General features: G+C 33.1%; 1 protein-coding gene across 2 annotated transcripts in view; it reads right to left on the bottom strand.

The window, feature by feature from the left end:
• ARFGEF1 (ADP ribosylation factor guanine nucleotide exchange factor 1) overlaps positions 1 to 18,710 on the bottom strand; it is a 155,963-nt gene that overhangs the window by 103,460 nt on the left and 33,793 nt on the right. For both annotated transcript variants that reach the window (XM_045075690.1, XM_045075689.1), the window contains exons 2-4: positions 3,524 to 3,554; positions 2,853 to 3,009; positions 1,513 to 1,659 (exon numbers count right to left, since the gene is read on the bottom strand). In XM_045075690.1, the coding sequence (XP_044931625.1) occupies positions 1,513 to 1,659; positions 2,853 to 3,009; positions 3,524 to 3,554 (335 nt within the window). The remainder of the gene's footprint in view (positions 1 to 1,512; positions 1,660 to 2,852; positions 3,010 to 3,523; positions 3,555 to 18,710) is intronic.

Genomic DNA, 18,710 nt, shown 5'->3' with positions numbered 1-18,710 from the left:
AGTGTACACCAAGAGAATTTCTACCAGCCTTGGATACATATCATCAATTGGTAATAATTTCCAAATAATCCAAACCTAGAACACTAGAAAACTATTCAATCATACTATTTCAACCCAAGTTTCATTTTAATAAAAATGTTACTTAGTTTCTTAAAATGCGCAGCATTAACTCTGTCACTAAAGAACAGAGATATGCTTCATATGCTATATCTATCAAATGAGACTGTCAACTTTGGAGGATACACAATGTCCTACTCACTTCCAAATTTTTCTGAGATCTTGCTTATAGACCAGACTCAATAAATGTACTGCTGTTGTTGTTGAAGAGGTTTACAAATAGGATACAGCATTAAAATATCAGATTAAATTAGAATAAAGCATTTAAAATACTCCTAAGTGAATCCTCCAACAAAGTCAACAACTTAAATTTGCATGAAAGTTCATACATTAGGGTACCTGCAATTTCTCAAGAGCAAGGACTCCTCGGTCCTTTTATGCTGTACAATGCTATGCAGTCAGCACTGAGTATAAGCTAAATAAACTATGACTCATATGTAGCTGCAAATGATAGGCCAACTGACAAATGATAAGCCAACTAGCTTTTTTAAAATAAAAATATGACTTGTGAAGTGAATACAGATATGAAACTGAAAGGCTCAGAAGGGGCTACATTCACACATGAAAAACATTTGATACATGTAAATGATTTCAAAAGTACTAAAGGTGTAAGAAAATTTTACTGTATAAATGCATCACCACTACCATTAGTAGTCATATTAAGAATTCAAAATTTATAAGAGACTGAAAAAATAATTGAGTGACTTCTCTCTTTTTTTTTTTTTTAAGATTTTATTTATTTATTTGACACAGAGATCATAAGTAGGCAGAGAGGCAGGCAGAGAGAGGGGGAAGCAGGCTTCCTGCTGAGCAGAGAGCCCGATGCGGGACTCGATCCCAGAACCCTGAGAACATGACCTGAGCTGAAGGCAGAGGCTTAACCCTCTGAGCCACCCAGGCGCCTCCTGAGTGCCTTTTCTTTAAAGGACTTTAATTATCCAGGTATATTATAGCACAAACCCAGCACCAAGTTCGGCTAAGCAGGTTCAGCAGATGAAAAGGTACAAGGAAATCAGGAAAGCTGGTACACAAATAGTTCACATGATGAAGCATGAGACTAGAGGTCAGACTATAAAGAATCCAGAAGTAGAGAAAAAAGTAGAGGGGTCAAAGGAACATCACATGGACCTAAAGCTCGGAAGATGGAATATATACAGTCAACATTACAGAAACTGAAAAACTCTGGGGGCCCAAGCCTAAATCGGAACCTTCAAAATAAAAGACTTGGAAATATAATCTTATTGTTGAACTCATAACATTCAACAAAACCCCTAAATTACCTCTATTACAGTTGGTAAGCACATAAAATGAGATTTCAAAATATTTCCAAGATAATGGTTTCTGATTTTAAAAAATGGGGATTATGAATTACAAATTCACTATATAATCAGTTACCTTTATTATCTGCAACTGAACTCCTTCGTCTGTTTGAGGACCTTGGAAGCAGCCACAAATTGTTTCAATAATTCTATCAATTAATTTTTTGCCTGGTGTTGTACTATCTGGAGCATTGCCAGTCAAGTGCCCATAAGCAATAAGTTTCTGAAATGGGAAAAGAATCCAAGATCCCTGTTAAGCTAATAAATATGCTAATTAAATATACATTAAAATCATATAATTCAGTAATATTAAACTTTTTACACAAAAACATTAAAGTAAAATCAAAGCCAAGGTTTTACCAACTTTTCCTGAAGCAAACTTTATTAGCTATAAACATGTAAAATTACTGATATTCATAATAACCACAAAAACATAATAGCCACAATAAAACCATCAGGCAATATTTTGAGAAAGCCAGGTCTCAGACCTTATCTCTGATGAATCAGAATAGCTTACTGCATTATACCATTATATTGATACTGCTTTTGTGAAAGCTGTATTAACACATTTAAGTGACTCAGAATCTCTTTCCACATCAGATCTGTGAAAATGCAGAAAACTCAATTTCCACACACTGGCTATAAATCACAGATTTGTTCATTCATCATCCATTAAAGCCCTGAAAGCCTTAGATATCATAATTTTAATTTTTAATTTTTCAGGGAAAATAAGGTTATAAATCAAATGAACTTAATCTATCTTTGGAAAAAAATCATATGAATATGGTCTTTTCCTAGCCATTGAAATATCAGTTAAATAGGTATAAGTTCCTGAACAGTAAAAATACCTAAAAAGATAAGACCCCTCTATCTGGGTATTTTACAAGTATCTTAAGTCTTAAAAGAATCCTCTGTGTGTGTGCATGTAAATTAAACAGGACGAAAGATTTCAGGAATTTTTCTGACATAAATGAAAATCAGAGCTTTAGTCTGGCAGTGAATATAAATACTAAACTGTCAATATTAACCTATTGCTTTAAATAAAACAGAAAGCATTTAGTAAAATCATTTGCAAATGATTTAGTAAAATCTGCAAATCATGAAATATGTAAATTCAGCAGCAGGTTAAAAGTCTTACTGTTCTTTCATCTCACTGATGGAAAATGAGACCAAATCGACACTTAGTAAAGATAATGTGTCTCACTAAGCTAACTAATGATTTTTGTTACCCTTAAACTAGGAACATTTTTTTACAACTATTATTTTCTCTCTCTCAAACATAAGCAACCATTTGGTCTCTTATCACAACAAAAATATTCAAGGCTTTCATGGAAAATGTCTGAATCACCAATTATGAGTAATGTTTAGAAACACATTCAATTAAATAGTTTTTAGATAATGACATTTTACACATACCTGTAAACAATCAAGAGATGTACTAACTATACGAGGACATTTAGACTGGCATGCCAATTCAAAGGGTAAGAAGTACTTGTCTGCTTCAATAAAATTTGTCTTTGATTTCACTGGTGGAAGGGTGCTTGATCCACCTTTCGCTTCTCCATGAGGAGGACTTAAATGAAAAAGAAGAGTCCAAATAGAATATCACATTTTTCATATTGATGATAAATTCATATAAAAATACAAAGTTTCAGTTCTAAAGGGAATTTTACTAAACCAAATTTTATCTTCCCATATTTCATAAGGGTACCCAAACCCTAGGGAAATTTCAATTTGCTACAGGTCAAAAGCTAGTGGCTACTGTAACTAAATGCAAGAAAAATCAAATAAACTAGTTATTTAATTACTTAGAAAGTATTTAAATTACAAAACAAATATTTAGTAATCCTCCTAAATATGAATCAAAGTTTTTAAGCAAAGACTTTAAAACATATCAGATGGTATTTCAGGAATACCCTTATAGACTTATTTATGAGATCTTTTGCTTACACTTCTTAAGCCATTTTTTACTAGTTTTATTATAAAGATCATATACAGAAAATCTGCCACATATTGGTGATTACATTACTATTTGGCCAAGATATGTCTGCAAATTATTTTTAATAAAGAAAAGAAACCCCACAAACCTCTGTTTTTCAGTTTCCGCTTTTATTTCCTCTGGGGAGAAAAAAGAGGCATATGTTAGAAAACATGACAAAAGAAAGACCATTAAGTAATTTGATTACAGGCTTTGTAAACTCATTTGTAACTTCTATAAGAAGTTGGGAAGAATGCAAATTGAAAAGAAATTCAGTACTAAAATTCTTTTGCTGCTAAATGTATTAATTTACACAGTTTAAGGAAATACAGTTTAATGTATTTCAGTTTAATGAAACTATACAAAGAATATATATTAATAACCATAAGTTAAATACAACTGCGGATTACTAATTCCCAAAGAATTTCTTGTGTCAAAGTAGATTTTTTTTGGTGAAGTAACTATGCTAACCAGAAGCATTAATACTGAGAATGGAATATTATGTATTCAAGTTATAAAATATAGGGTACATGTTCCGTGAGGGGTTAAAAAAAAAACCTCTACATGTAATCACTCTTGTGATTATCTCAAGGTATCAGATCAGGACTATAACTTCTTGACCACGTACATGTGCTGATATTTAACCAATATTTCTACTTATGACTACATAAAGCACTATAAAATACACATGCCCAGTCCAATGGGAAATTTTCCCTTTTGTTGTTTATAACTTATGAAATGAGGTAAATTAGGTAAATCCTACCTGTAATAAAAGACCCTTAAATTTAACTGATAGGCTGGGGGCGTGGGGGGGAATGTCTGGTTAACTGATTAAACCTGTCTGAAAAAAGTTGGAAAGTAAAACAGTCAAATATAACATTTATAATTACTATTATTGTAACCAATAGTTCTTGAGAACAAACTATGTACCAACATAATTAAGCCTCACAGCCCTATGAGATTTGTACTAACATCTTCATTTTAAAGATCAGGAAAGTGAGGCACAAAGAGGTTAATTTGCTCAAGGGCTGCACGGCTTGGGTGTATGGCTAATCAGGTTTCACAACTAAATAATCTACTTCCAGATCCTGGTTTCTTAACCACTCTATTACATAGATGTATCTTTGAATACTGAATAAACGTGTTAAATTTGGTATCAAAAGAAACTAATAAACTATAATTTAATAATTAGTAAAAGTCATCTGGAGACTATATTAAGCCCTTTATAAAGTGGCTTTGTCAAATTACTTTGTCATACACACACAATTTATTCATTACCTACTCTGTGCCAAGCATTTAATATTTGGTGTTTCAGTCTAGTCCTCTGTGGATTAAAGCTCTTTCCATTTTACCAGTGGTAGAAGTGGAAGGGGGACAATATGAAAACAGTAACTGTAGATATTTAAAATACTACTTTAAAAAAGCTCATAATATCTGATACTAAAAAACTGTACAGTTCACCAATACATGTAATTAAAATTAATTTAAGTCACCTTAAAAATACAGTACAAATGAAGGAAAAATCTATTAACTGCCCCCAAATCTTCATTAAAAATTTTAAAACCTTATTTTTCGTTTTTAAAATACTAATTGGCAGTTTTTGTAGAAGGTGAATTTCCATTTATAAAAACAGTAGGAAAGAGCGTATTCTGGTTAATAATACATCAGTTAAGAACATCAGAAGTAGTTTATTTTAAATACCACTATGATTTCACACCACCTATTACTAAATAGCCTTGTGATCTTGGGAAACAACCCTCACTTCAATACTAGATGATAGCAAAAGTCTCTTGTATTCCAAAACATCAGTCAACAACTATGGCTCACATGCCAAACCCACCCACCACTTTTTCCTAAGTTTAGAAATAGTTTTTACAGCTGAACATCTGAACACTGTCGTCAATCAATTTGACGACGGGGTACACTAACCTTCAAACTCAGTGAAGATGTTACTCCACCTAAGAATTCTCCTTAGACCAGGATTACAAAATTTATACTTGATTATGATTATTTTGAATCTCGTCAATAAAAAAAAAATGTATAAATTTCATTGACTTTCTCCTTCTCTGTATAAATTTGTTTTCTCTTATTATATAAGTACTTACATAATATCCCTGATTTTTCTTCTTGGCCTGAAAAGCCCTTTATAGAAAAGATTGGCTGACCTTTGCTCTAAAACATTAGGGTTCAAAGGATCTTATCAGACTCTATGAGCCATTTTATTCTATGATTCCACTATTTTTATTCATTTAATTTTTTATTTTTTTCTAAACACATAATGTATTATTAGCCCCAGGGGTACAGGTCTGTGAATCACCAGGTTTACACACCTCATAGCACTATCATAGCACATACCCTCCCCAATGTCCATAACCCCACCACCCTGATTCCATTATTTTTTAAATGTCCATATTTATCTACCTATTTATTTATTTATTTATTTTAGTGGGGGCATAAAGAGAGAATCTCAAGCAGACTCCCCACTGAGCGTGTAGTCTGACATGAATGCAATCCCACAACACTGAGATCATGACCTGAGCCAAAATCAAGAGTTGGACATTCAACCAACTAAGCCATCCAGGCACCCCTAAATGTCCATATGTAAATAGTCTAATAAAACATAACTAACATAAACTACACTGAATGTAATGTTTCTCTAATTCAGATAGTACTATATTTTTTTCTATCTCCATATACAAAGTTAGCAGTATTCAAACTGATCTGGATGTTTTTTTTTTTTACAAGGAAATAAAACAATTTAACTCAACATTTCTAATGTTTTAAATTACCTTGTACTAAATAGGAGTTTTACTTTTTCCTTTCCCTATACACTTATAACCACAGTAAAAAAAAGTTTTAAATGTTTTGATAAAATCTTTTTTTTAAAAGATTTTATTTACTTATTTGTCAGAGAGAGAGAAAGAGAGAGCACAAGCAGGCAGAGTGGCAGGCAGAGGCAGAGGGAGAAACAAGGAGTCCGTGTAAGACTTGATCCCAAGGAGTCCGTGTAAGACTTGATCCCAGAACCCTGGGATCATGACCTGAGCTGAAGGCAGCCGCTTAACCTACTGAGTCACCCAGGCGTCCCTGTTTTGATAAAATCTTTAAAGGTCACGGAATAATTACAAGTTTTCCCACTGACAACTATCAACATAGCTTGCATAGTTACCTTTCTGGTCCCACAAAATGCTTTTACTTATAGAATCCCAAGACTGTGTATTCATTTTAACATGTTTCCTTTCCAAGCCCATTTGAGACTACTTAAAGACATTGTCACTAAAAAGTAATCAAGATTAAAAGGACAAGGGGCAATAGGGGGAGGCAGAAAATAAGTACTTCTCAAAATATTTAACATAACAGTATGATAAGCCACAGTATTTTTGGTTTGTTTGTTGTTCAGGCTATAGGTATGTGATTCATCATCAGTCTTCTGTAAGAAGATTCATTACAACACTACCCTCCTCAATGTCCATCACCCAGTTACCCTATCCCACTACCCCTTCCCCTTCAGCAACCCTCGGTTTGTCTCCTGTGATTAAGAGTCTCTAAGGTTTGTCTCCCTCTCTAGTTTCGTCTTGTTTCATTTTTTCCTCTCTTCCCCTATGATCCTCTGCCTTGTTTCTTAAATTCCACATATCAGTGAGATCATATGATAATTGTCTTTCTCTGACTGGCACATTATCCTCTAGCCACAGTATTTTAAAACAAGCTGAAAATTTTAAAGAATATACAATACTACTTTACATTTGTGCAGCAATGTAGAGTTTAAAACATTTTTCCACACATTACCTAATTTTATCCTCAAAGGACAACTCTTCATTTTATGGAGGAGGAAACCATGTAACAGATTTGAAAATAATAACTTTAAAGTCAGACAGCTGGTAAGTAATGATCCAGAAACTAGTTTCTCTGGTCTTAGTGTATAACACAGGACACACTGTGTTATATTTAAGAAACCTTCTATTAACTAATGGAACTGAATGGAAAAATTCATTCTACAATTATTAGGATAAACATTATAAAGCAGTGCTTCTCAAAATATGGCCTCAGAACCAGCAGCATCACCACCAACCACCAGGACCCACAGAGACATACTGAATTAGTAAGTATCAAATTAGTACTCTAGTAATGAGTCCTACAGTCTGTGTTTTTACATGGCTTCAAGGGGATTCTGATCTGCAAAAAAGTTTAAGAATCACTGCTATAAAGCAGTTAAAAGAAATGAGTAGAAGATAGTTGAGTTTTATTTACCCTGGCTTTGGTTTCACTCACCCATTTATTGTACTTGTAAGAATTCTTGGACGAGTGAGTGCACGCTAAAAAGGAATTCCTTTGACTTTCTTATAATGAATACCCAGTAATACAGAGTTTTGAGGCAATTATTTTAATAAATTAGGGCTTAGAAACAGTTTGCTTCATGTTGGCCTTCAACAGTAGAATCAAGAAGTAAACTAATTCTCAATTATTAAAGAAAACACACTTGGATGAAAAAAATGTTAAAGCATCAAATTAAGAAATATTAGTATGCTCAAACTAAAAACCACATAGTGCATAACTGTGAAATACTTTGCCATTAAAGTGAGAATCATGACAAGGATGACCACAAACTGCAAAATATTTTTTTACACTGCTTTGGAAACACTAGACAACGCAAATAGACAATATTGGATATCGTAAGAAAAGTCATCACTTCTGAGCTGAAATAAGCTAAAAATCAGATGACGAATCTGTTCAGTGATAGTTAGGTTTTTAAACTATGTAGTCCTAGACCTTTATTTTTTTTTTTTTTTTTTTTTTAAAGATTTTATTTATTTATTTGACAGAGAGAAATCACAAGTAGATGGAGAGGCAGGCAGAGAGAGAGAGGGAAGCAGGCTCTCTGCTGAGCAGAGAGCCCGATGCGGGACTCGATCCCAGGACTCTGAGATCATGACCTGAGCCGAAGGCAGCGGCTTAACCCACTGAGCCACCCAGGCGCCCCTGTCCTAGACCTTTAAAACTTTATTACTGAAATTCTTGTGGGAATTACTTTCTCTCTAGCCATTAATTCTCCCTATTCCTTTAGAACTCGTTTTATAAAAATTTTTGAAAACTACAGAATCACAACCACTGCCTTATATATAGAAAGATTAAAACTGGAGGAAATGGGTCATTGGGAATTAGCATAAAAAATACAGATTTGAAGTACTTTGAAAGAAATACCAGTTTATTCCTTCTAGGTACATTAAATAACTGGAACCAAGTGAACACAACTGATAAGGCACAGGACTTACTTAATAAATAGGAAATAAAGATTTACTGAAAAATAACTGATTATAAACAAGTTATGTGCTTGATTCCCAAAGTGTATTAAATATTCCCTCACATAATATTATGCTATCAACCTGCTTAGCAGCTTTTCACCCAATGAAAATACAAATACAGACTTCAAAATAATACCAATACAATTCAACAAATGCCATCATCTATACACTATGAACAATTTAGATCTACCTCTCAAGACATTATTTTGTCTTAAGTATAGTTTGTAGGACAACAGTATTTACTCAATGCAAACTAAACTGGTAATCTAAAGAAAAACCTTATAAGTGAAATAAATAGTTTATTTTATTAAACACATTAGAACTTATACATCCAAACTGCTGTCTCCTTCAAAGCAGCATGTAGGAGGCTATGCATCAATTACCATAATAGTGCCAGTATTCAGAAATATTTGTGAAATTCATTGTTTGCAGTTCTTTCCTGCCTGTTTCTTTTAAATGAATAACCCCACAGAAGGAAAAATTTCTAGAAAGGGAATTGGAATCTAACTGCCAATTAGTCACAGTTGGCACACAGCCAAGTATGAAGAATGGTATGCAACCACAAAACAAAACTTCTTAACTTTAGTCCTTCTTTGAACCATTTCAAATTGTAAGTTTATTCTAGAAAAAGAGAACACAGCTCTCATTAGCCTCCAGAAGCCTGCAACCCAAACTAGAAAGATGATATAGGATCAATTAAAAACAGTGATTTGATCAATTATGACTATATGTGTATGTGTGTGTATATGTATACACATATACATATATATATATGGAAGCAACTTTTAAAAAAAACATTTATTAAAAAACAAATGCACCATAAACTAATGATGAATTTTATGGTGACTAACACAATTAAAAAAAAGAAAAGGAATTATAGTGCAACATGAACAGTCATGAACATTATAAAAGGGAAATACAGATTACAGAACAAATATGGCTAACACAATGTCTTATGCATGGTAGCTGCTCAATAATTATTTGTAGAAAATTTTTTAAAAGCAAAAATGCAGAAATTACTTTGAAAATAACATTCTTTGGATGTATATGTTCTACTCGGTTTACTTTTTCAAAGCCAATTATGTGACTTAAGAACCGCATCTTATACAGCTAAGGAGTAAATAAAAATACAGAAGTTAAATAGAATGCTACAGCAACCTAAAGAGGAGGCAATGGTCTAAAGATGTGATGATAGGGATGGATAAATGTGAATTCCATGAACACCTCAAAAGAAAACCAATGAAACAATCTCACTTATCTAGGGGAGGAGAGACTGTCAGCAAGCGGAGATCTGGCTTGCATAACTGTGTAATAGAGGTACCATTAACTTAGACACAAAATGCAGTTTTCTTACTATGTGAGAGAGTAAGGGTAAAGGAGCAGGGGTGAAGAAAAGGTATGTTTTAGTAGTGTTTTATTTTAAGCCATTGAAATGTTCAAGTGGCACTATTCAGTAGATAATAAGACATAAATTTGACAATGAGGACATCATGTGGCAGACTGTATTAGTCTATACATGGTCAATGGTCACTATATTATCTCCTATCCCACACGGCTTCTGCAAAGTAACCTTGCAGAACTTCCTTCAAGATACAAAATCTAAATTCTCCTCACCTTGAATCAGGGCTAGTTGCAGAGATACATATATAAGCAGCAGAATGCAGTTGGAAGTTAACAGAGGACAACTACCAACATGAGGTCAAAGAAGGGTAAGCAGCTACTTACCCATTACTGCTTCTGTTGTAATGCTAGGTCTCCAGATACCTACTCTTAGAATCCAGCAGCCCTGAGGTGAGAAGCCTAAACCCCAAGGAGATTCTGTCAACAATCCCAGCTGAGCCCAGCTCTCAAGTCATTACAGCCCAGGCACCAGACTTCTAAGTAAAGAAGCCTCCAGAGGATTATCGTACCCAGCCATTCACATATCAGCCAGTCATTTGAATCTCCTCAGCTTAGGCCCCAGACATTGCGGAACAGCAACATGCCCTAATTGAAATCCTGTCACACAGAGAATTATAAGCATTAATAAAATAAAATTCTATTATTATTGATCTCAACTGCTTGAGTATCAGTGGAACTTTGAGAATAAAGGTGAAAAGTGAAGGTTCCACCATAAAACAACAAAAGCCACCTAAGGAATAGCTTACAAATAACTCAAACTTTGAATTTCCAAATTTAACTTTGTATCTTTAAATTTTTTAATTACTTATAACAGAAAGGCACTGTATAACTCTAAAACTTTTCAAATTTAGGTCTTCATCTCTGGCCAAAAATAATGTGTAATTTAAGTTCTCTAATGCAATTAATTTTTTTTTCCATAATAAACAACTTAAAACTAGGATTTAAAAAAATTCTAACAGACTGAAACTGATTCTTGAATGTCTGGCACATAAACTATACTCTGATCCTTGAGAAATATTTTCTAAGATGATGAAAACTAAAATTAGCCCACCAAAATCACATTAATAGGAACAAATTTAATAAACAAAAAATATCTCATATTTGTGTATTTTACAATTGGCAGAGGAGTTTTACATATACATATACCATAGAATAGCATTCAGTATTACCAGCATGCCCACTTAACAGATGAAAAAGCCTGAAGTAACTTACACAAGATGACAAGAGGTGTACCAAATGACTTAAGTGTGGTTTTGATAAGAACCAAGCCGAAATCAAATGGCTGAATTTTAACAACTCATTAATGAAAAATAATATTACTCTTACAATGTTATCATAATTATTTTCTAATAAAGAAAACCACTGCACTGCTTATTACTTCAGAAATAGAAGGAATCCTGTTTCAAAAACCAAAACCAGAAATGTGACTTGAGTGATAAATATTCCAAATCAATAATTTTCTTTTCCATTCCAGACTTTATGTATAAAAGATATTAAAAATACAAAATGAAAATCACAATACAATTCAGACCAGTGCCTGCCTAATTCCACTGAAGTATTAAATATAGGTAAAGCAAATATAAGAAAACTCAGTAAGTGAAAATAAGCATTCAAAGAAATCATGAATTATGAAAATGATCCTTTAATGGGACTTAATATTTAGATAGAAAAGAATGCAGTGGCTGTTCACTGTCAACAACTTGCAGTGACTACAGTGAAAATCAAAAAGAACAGAGTTATTGTTCCAAGTGCTAACACCCCTAGTGGTAAATAAACAATAAGACATTTCATAGATTCTGCTCAGTATAAGATATAAAGAAGCAGTAGCTATGGGGGTCATGGAAGGAATACTGTATTTTAAGTCAGGGCCCTGGGCTTGGTCAAAGAAGTGGAATACAGCAGAAAGAAATGGGCTGAAGGCCCAAAAAGACAAGAGTCAAATCCCAGGTCTGTCACTGCATAAACTTTTTAATCCTCATTTTATAGATTTTTAAAACAGGGATGATAATATCTAGTTGTTTATCCTGTAAGAATATTGGGTTTATCGAAGAGGTGTGAAAGTGCTTTGTTTGAGCTAGATTTAATCTTTTTTTTTTTTTAAAGCAAAGTTTTAAATATGAAAAAGTACAAACAGGGGTGCTGCCTGGCTGGCTTAGTTGGTTAACTATCTGTCTTCAGCTCAGGCCACGATTTCAGGGTCCCGGGATGGAGCCCCATGTTGAGCTCCTAGTGCTACCTGGAGCCTGCTTCTCCCTCTCCCTCTGTTGTTCCCCCTGCTTGTGATCTTTCTATCTCAAATAAAATCTTAAAATAAAAAAGGACAAACAATATAAATGCTGAGTAACCAACCACCCAAACAATTTTATGACAGCATTTTTATAAATGTATAACTCTTCCCAATTTTAAGGAGCCTTTTAGAACAAACAGCTATAAGTCTGGGTTAGTAAAAGTATTTAAATTTGGGATAGAGGTATGTATAGTCAAAGGCTCCATTTAAAATAGACAATAGAAGAAATTTTTAAAGCAACACATATGCTATATATAAATGCATGAACACTTGCTAAAAGAATCTGCTAGAAATAGGACTAGTGTTTGCCTAAAGGGAAAAAAATTAAGTGACTAAATAATAGGAGAAAACATTTTTCATCTTTTTCTTTGTACTTTTTAAACTTCACACTATACATATATTTTAACTATTTTGAGAAATTAAATTAAAAAAATCAAGCAAACAAGACAATAAATATTTTCATAAATATTTTAATGTTTGGCTTAATATTAAAGGCTGATATCTACTTACTCTAAAATCTAGAAATATTAATTTCACATTTCAATGTTCCTTAAAAATATGATTATAAAAAATTTTTTGCATTTTTATTGAGATTTTTAGATCTTAGGGACTACTTTTCCTCATAAAAGCAGCTCTAATCTTAAAGGAAAAATGACTTAACCTCTAAATATTTACACTATACAAAATTTTTCAGGGTGTCTGGGTGGCTCAGTCATTAAGCATCTGCCTTCAGCTCAGGTCATGATCCCAGGGTCCTGGGATTGAGCCCCACATTGGGCTCCCTTCTCTGCGGGGAGCCTGCTTCTCCCTCTCCCACTTCCTGTGCTTGTGTTGTTCCCTCTCACACAGTCTCTCTTTGTCAAATAAATAAAATCTTTAAAAAATTTTTTTCAGCAATGTATCTAGTCTACAAATAAGTTATGCTCACTGTAGTCATAATAAGAAACATCTCATGTAATAATACATTTATGATTTTATCAGAGGGTTTACCAGTAGTTAGACATAAATAAAATTATTCTCCAAAAGAAGTCTCAGTAAAATTACCTTAGTATAGAGTAGCAAAATCTTACACATATGTACATTAAAAAGTATAAAAAATAAGAATTAAATAACTGATGCAGCACTGAGTGTTTTGAGTTAAATACCAAATTTTCTTATAGTCCAGCATACAGACCTTGAAGTAAGAGCAATCTACATATACTTTGAAAATGACATGTAAGTCAAAATTTGACCCACCACAAACACATATGAAAACACTAAATCTGCATTTCTCATAAGTGTATGGCAGAACTTATTGAACACATACATTCACAATTTTAATCTCCAGAAGCACCACCATCAAGTCCATATCTTGGTTTGTCCTGACACTTAACAAAGTTGCAATACTAAGGTAGAAAATCAAATGCTTCATTCTGCCCTTCCAAAATATATTCCAGACTTTGAAAATGTCTTTTTTGCATCTCTTAACTATGAACAGACTTGTATACTGATACCACACTTTTTTTTTTTTTGATACGACACTTTTAGTAGCACAATTTTCAAAAGCATGATAAAACAAGTTAAGATATACATACGCATATTGTTAGGCTTCTAATACAACTCTGTATTTGAGGAATCATTTCATTGACTCAGTCTTTCCCTTACAGTTTTGATCTATAATTCCCCCATCTCTATCCCCTCAATTAACCATCATTTCCCCCGTGAGGTAACACAGGAGATTTTATTCTCCTTAGTAGTGCTCTTCACTTATCTAATTACTTGCTCTGTGTCTCCCATTCTCACCAGATTGTAAACGCTGCAAAAAAAAGACCCACCCTGTCAGTCTTATGCACCAATTCATCTTTGTTTCTTATCACAAGCTGCACATAGTAACACCTAATGTCTACTGAGCGGCTACCAAGTGTCGGGTACTATGGCAGGTGATTTCAAAGTATCTTATTAGATCGTCCAGCAACTTTGAGATAGATGCTTTTGTTTTTCTGATTTATACAAGGAAAACAGAGATACCTAAGTGACACATCTGGGGCTACACACTTAGTGACAGGGCCAATGTTACTAACACAGTGGACACTCAGTAAATGATTGCTGAATGAGTAAGTGAATGATCATAAAATCTAGTAGAGAATCTAAGTTATACATGAAAACAATTTTTAAAATTCAAGATAACTTCAGGCCACTGAAATTGATAAAGGGTAGTCTGTGGACCTTAAAAAAAAATTCTAAAATTTGTAAATAAGTCTATGGCAAATAATTCGCCTCATAAGGAGAAACCTAGGTAGTAGCTAACCTCAATTACTGGCTAAGTGACTTAACTCCTCAGACCAGGCTTGAAAAGTAATACAAAACTGACTCAAATTCATGCCTCAGAAAAATCATAAATTACTATACCCACATCAGAAACTCAATATTCCAAAGTATAAATTTTAAGTCCACCAATGCCATTCTTTATTCTACTTTTTTAAAATAATTAAGTACTAAATTTCAAGGAACAAGTAATAATTCATCTAAGAGGCCAGGAAATTCAGAAGTATAAGTAATAGCTAAGCAGGAAAGCCTTCAAAAAGAAAGTGCTACCTGAACTAAACCTCAAGGATAAAAAAGAATTTAGGGAGGTACAAAGTACTGGTAAAAAAAAAAAAAAAAAAAAAGGAATGACAAAGAGCAAGAGAGATGAATGTGCATTGTGTATGGGGGTTCAATTGGTAAAGATAGATAATCCTCAATAAATGAGAAGATAATCAACTTAAAAAATGGACCAGAAGATCTGAATAGACATTATACATCATATAAGCGAGATATATTAATGGCTAACAGGTACATGAAAGGATGCTCAATATGATTATTCTAGCGAAATGCAAATCAAATCCATGAGTTGCTATTTCACAGTCCCAGAATGGTTATTTTACATTCTAAAGATATACAATAAACAACTGTTGGAGAGGATAGGGAGAAATGGAAACCCTCATACATTGCTGGAGGTAAATAAAATGCTGTAACCACTTTGAAAAACACTGGCAATTTCTTAAAAAGTTAAACATAATTTGCTATATAACCTAGCAATTGCAACCTTAGGTACCTAACTAAAAGAAATAACATATATCCACACAAAGACTTCCATGTGCAGCTTTATTCATAATTGTCAAAAACTGGTAACAATCTAAGTGTCCACCAATGTGTGAATGCATAACCATATCAACTCAATACAGTGGAATGCTACTCAGCAATAAAAAGGGACTAAATATTGATAACAAGCTAGCACCAGGATAAAACTCAAAAACATTATGCTAAGGAAAAGGTCATATGCAAAAGATTACATACTATATGATTCAATTTACAGGAAATGTCCTCAAGGGGCAAATCTACCAAGACGGAAAGTAGGTAAGCGGGTGCTAAGCATAGGTATGGGATTAATAATTAAGAGATACGAGGTTTTTTATAAAAGTGTTGGAAGTGTTCTAAAATTGACCTTCGATAATGGCTGCACAACTCATTAAATTTACTAAAAACAACAACAGAACACTAAGTTGCACAATAGAAATAGGGGAATTAGAGGATATGTAAAATACACCTCAATAAAGTTGTATTAAGACAAAAAAAGACTTCCATGATTGGATGTAGAGCGCAAATGCCATTTCATGTATATTCTGTAAGTAAACGCAGCCCAGTAAAGGGACTTAGCTAAAATGTAGGAGCCTTAAACCCAGAGAACCAACAAAAAACCTCCAATAATTGTGAAGTGCTATGCAGGCTCCTGCATCAGGGGACAATTTTTTTTTTGTTCTCTAAAAATTATTTCCCTCAGAAAAAGGAAAACCATCTTATACTTGAATCCTTATTAAGTATCCCTTTCACAGTACATACACTCTTTAAACAATTTTTTAAAACTTTTATTATGGAAATTCCAGACACATTCAAAAGTAAAGAATAAATAATATAATGAATCCCATGTTCCATTATCCATCTGGAACAACTACCTTTTCACCTAAACACTGTGAACTACTTCATGCTCTCATTCTTTAATGAATTCAATTAAAGCAAAATCCAGGTATAAATCCATTTACAAATATTTCAGCATTAAGTTACCTTTTAAGTTTCTTTTAAAAAATAATTATAAAAGTAATCCAAGATCACTTTAGAAAATCTGGAAACTACAGAAGTATATAAAGGAGAAAAAAAAATACCAACCATAATCCCACCATACAGAAAACTCTTATTAACCTTATAATGCATAATGTTACCCCTACACACATTATTTTTAATGTAAACTTACATAAGTATAATATATATTATGGAAGGTGTATGAATTGCAAGTGTTCAGTTTGATAGATTTTCCTTTACCAAGATACCTGTATTAACTGCTACTTTCCTCTGAAAAACTAAATGATTTAAGCAACTGCCTTAATATTGTGTAGATACTTATGGTTTTGTACATAAACTGTCCATATATACATCCTCTTGCCAACCACAACGTAGGGGATAAAAACATTTACTGACTATATACGCTGTGTCATTTAATCCTGTAATAACCTTAAGAACTAGGCATTACAGATGAGAAAGGAGACCCAAAAGACTTGATTACTTTCTCGTCTCAGATCTAACAAATGGCAGAATCAGAAACAGAATTAAAAAACTGTCAGGGCTTTTGTCGATCATATCATGGCATCTATCTAAATGAACAGTATGAAGTAAACAGAAAGAGAATGCTGATTCTTCTCTCTTATTCTGAGTCTACTAGCTCTTTTTGCTTTTTGTACAACACTTATAACCACCCTAGACAACCTAAATAATAATATAACTTCTATAAGAGTAGCTTAAGTAAAATGTGCAATACTGCAGAAAGCCTTTGGACGTCACCAAAGTAAAAAAAGAGAATTCTTAATAACCAAACAACTCAAATTTCTTTAGAATTTTGTGTGTTTACTAGCAAATTCTAATATTTTAAGTTTTATCTTTGGCCCTTACCTTATACCATATTGAAACAAAAAACTCAAAATGGATCAAAGACCTAAATATAAGAGCTGAAACTTTAAAACCCTTACAATAAAATATAGAGGAAAAGCTTCATGAAACTGGATTTGGCAATGATTTCTTGGATAGGACACCCAAAGGACAGGAAACAAAAGTAAAATTAGACTACATCAGAAGTAAAAACTATGCATAAAAAGACATAATTAACAGAGCGAAAGTCAACCTAAGGAACGGGAGAAAACATTTGCAAATCATGTATCTCAGAAAGGGTTAATATTCAGAACAGTATTTAAAAAAAAAACAAACAAAAAACACCTACTACTACTCAACAATGAAACAAAAAACCTGATTTAAAAATGAGCAAAGAACGTGGAAACACAGTTCTCCAAAGAAGGTAGACAAATGGTCAATAAGAATATAAAAAAGAAGTTCAGCCATCACTAATAATTAGGTAAATATAAATCAAAACTACAATGAGATACCACTTTATCATCATTAGGATGGCTTGCTGTAAAAAAAAAAGAAAGAAAGAAAGAAAAGTAAAAAGTGTTGGTGAGGATATGGAGAAACTGAAATACTGCTGGACTATTTATGGGAATGTAAAATGGTACAGCTGCTACTGACTATGGTAGGGAAATCCCTGAAAAAATTAAAATATGATATGATCCAGTAATTCCACTTCTGAGTATACACCCCAAAAAATGAAAAGCAGGGTCATGAAGAGATAGCTGTACATCCATGTTCTTATAGTAGCATTATTCATAATAGCCCAAGATGGAAGCCACCCAAGTCTTCTCGACAGACAAATGAACAAACAATAAATGTCTATATAAATACAATGTATGTATACATTTGGCCTTATAAGGAAAGGAAATTCTGACATATGCTACAACATGAATGAACCTTGAAGACATTATGTTAAGTGAAGTAAACCAATAACAAAAAGACAAATACTGTATAATTCCACTGATATGAATTACTTGTAGTAAACAAATTCATAGAGACAGTAGTTGTCAGGGGTTAGGGGGACGAGGGAGAAGAGATAATTATTTAGTGGGTAATGAGTTTTAGTTCTACAAGATGAAAAGAACTCCAGAGATTAGTTACACAACAATGTGAATGTACTTAACACTACTGAACCGTACACTTAAAAATGGTTAAGACGATAAATTTTATGGTATGTGTATTTCACCACAATTTCAAAAGAAAAAGACATAATTTGTTTTGGCCAAGATGTAGTTAAGCCCCATCCTCACAAGCCCAACCTCTTAGAACTAGGAAATCCTGGAGCATGTAATACAACAAAGGAAGACTGAATGGTAGAGAAGACAAAGGTA

This window comes from Mustela putorius, unplaced genomic scaffold (assembly GCF_011764305.1).
Source record: "Mustela putorius furo isolate JIRA1106 unplaced genomic scaffold, ASM1176430v1.1 tig00000151_pilon_pilon_pilon, whole genome shotgun sequence".
Lineage (NCBI taxonomy): Eukaryota > Metazoa > Chordata > Mammalia > Carnivora > Mustelidae > Mustela > Mustela putorius.
Note: the sequence above shows the minus strand (reverse complement) of the source record. Positions and strands in the feature narration are given on the sequence as shown.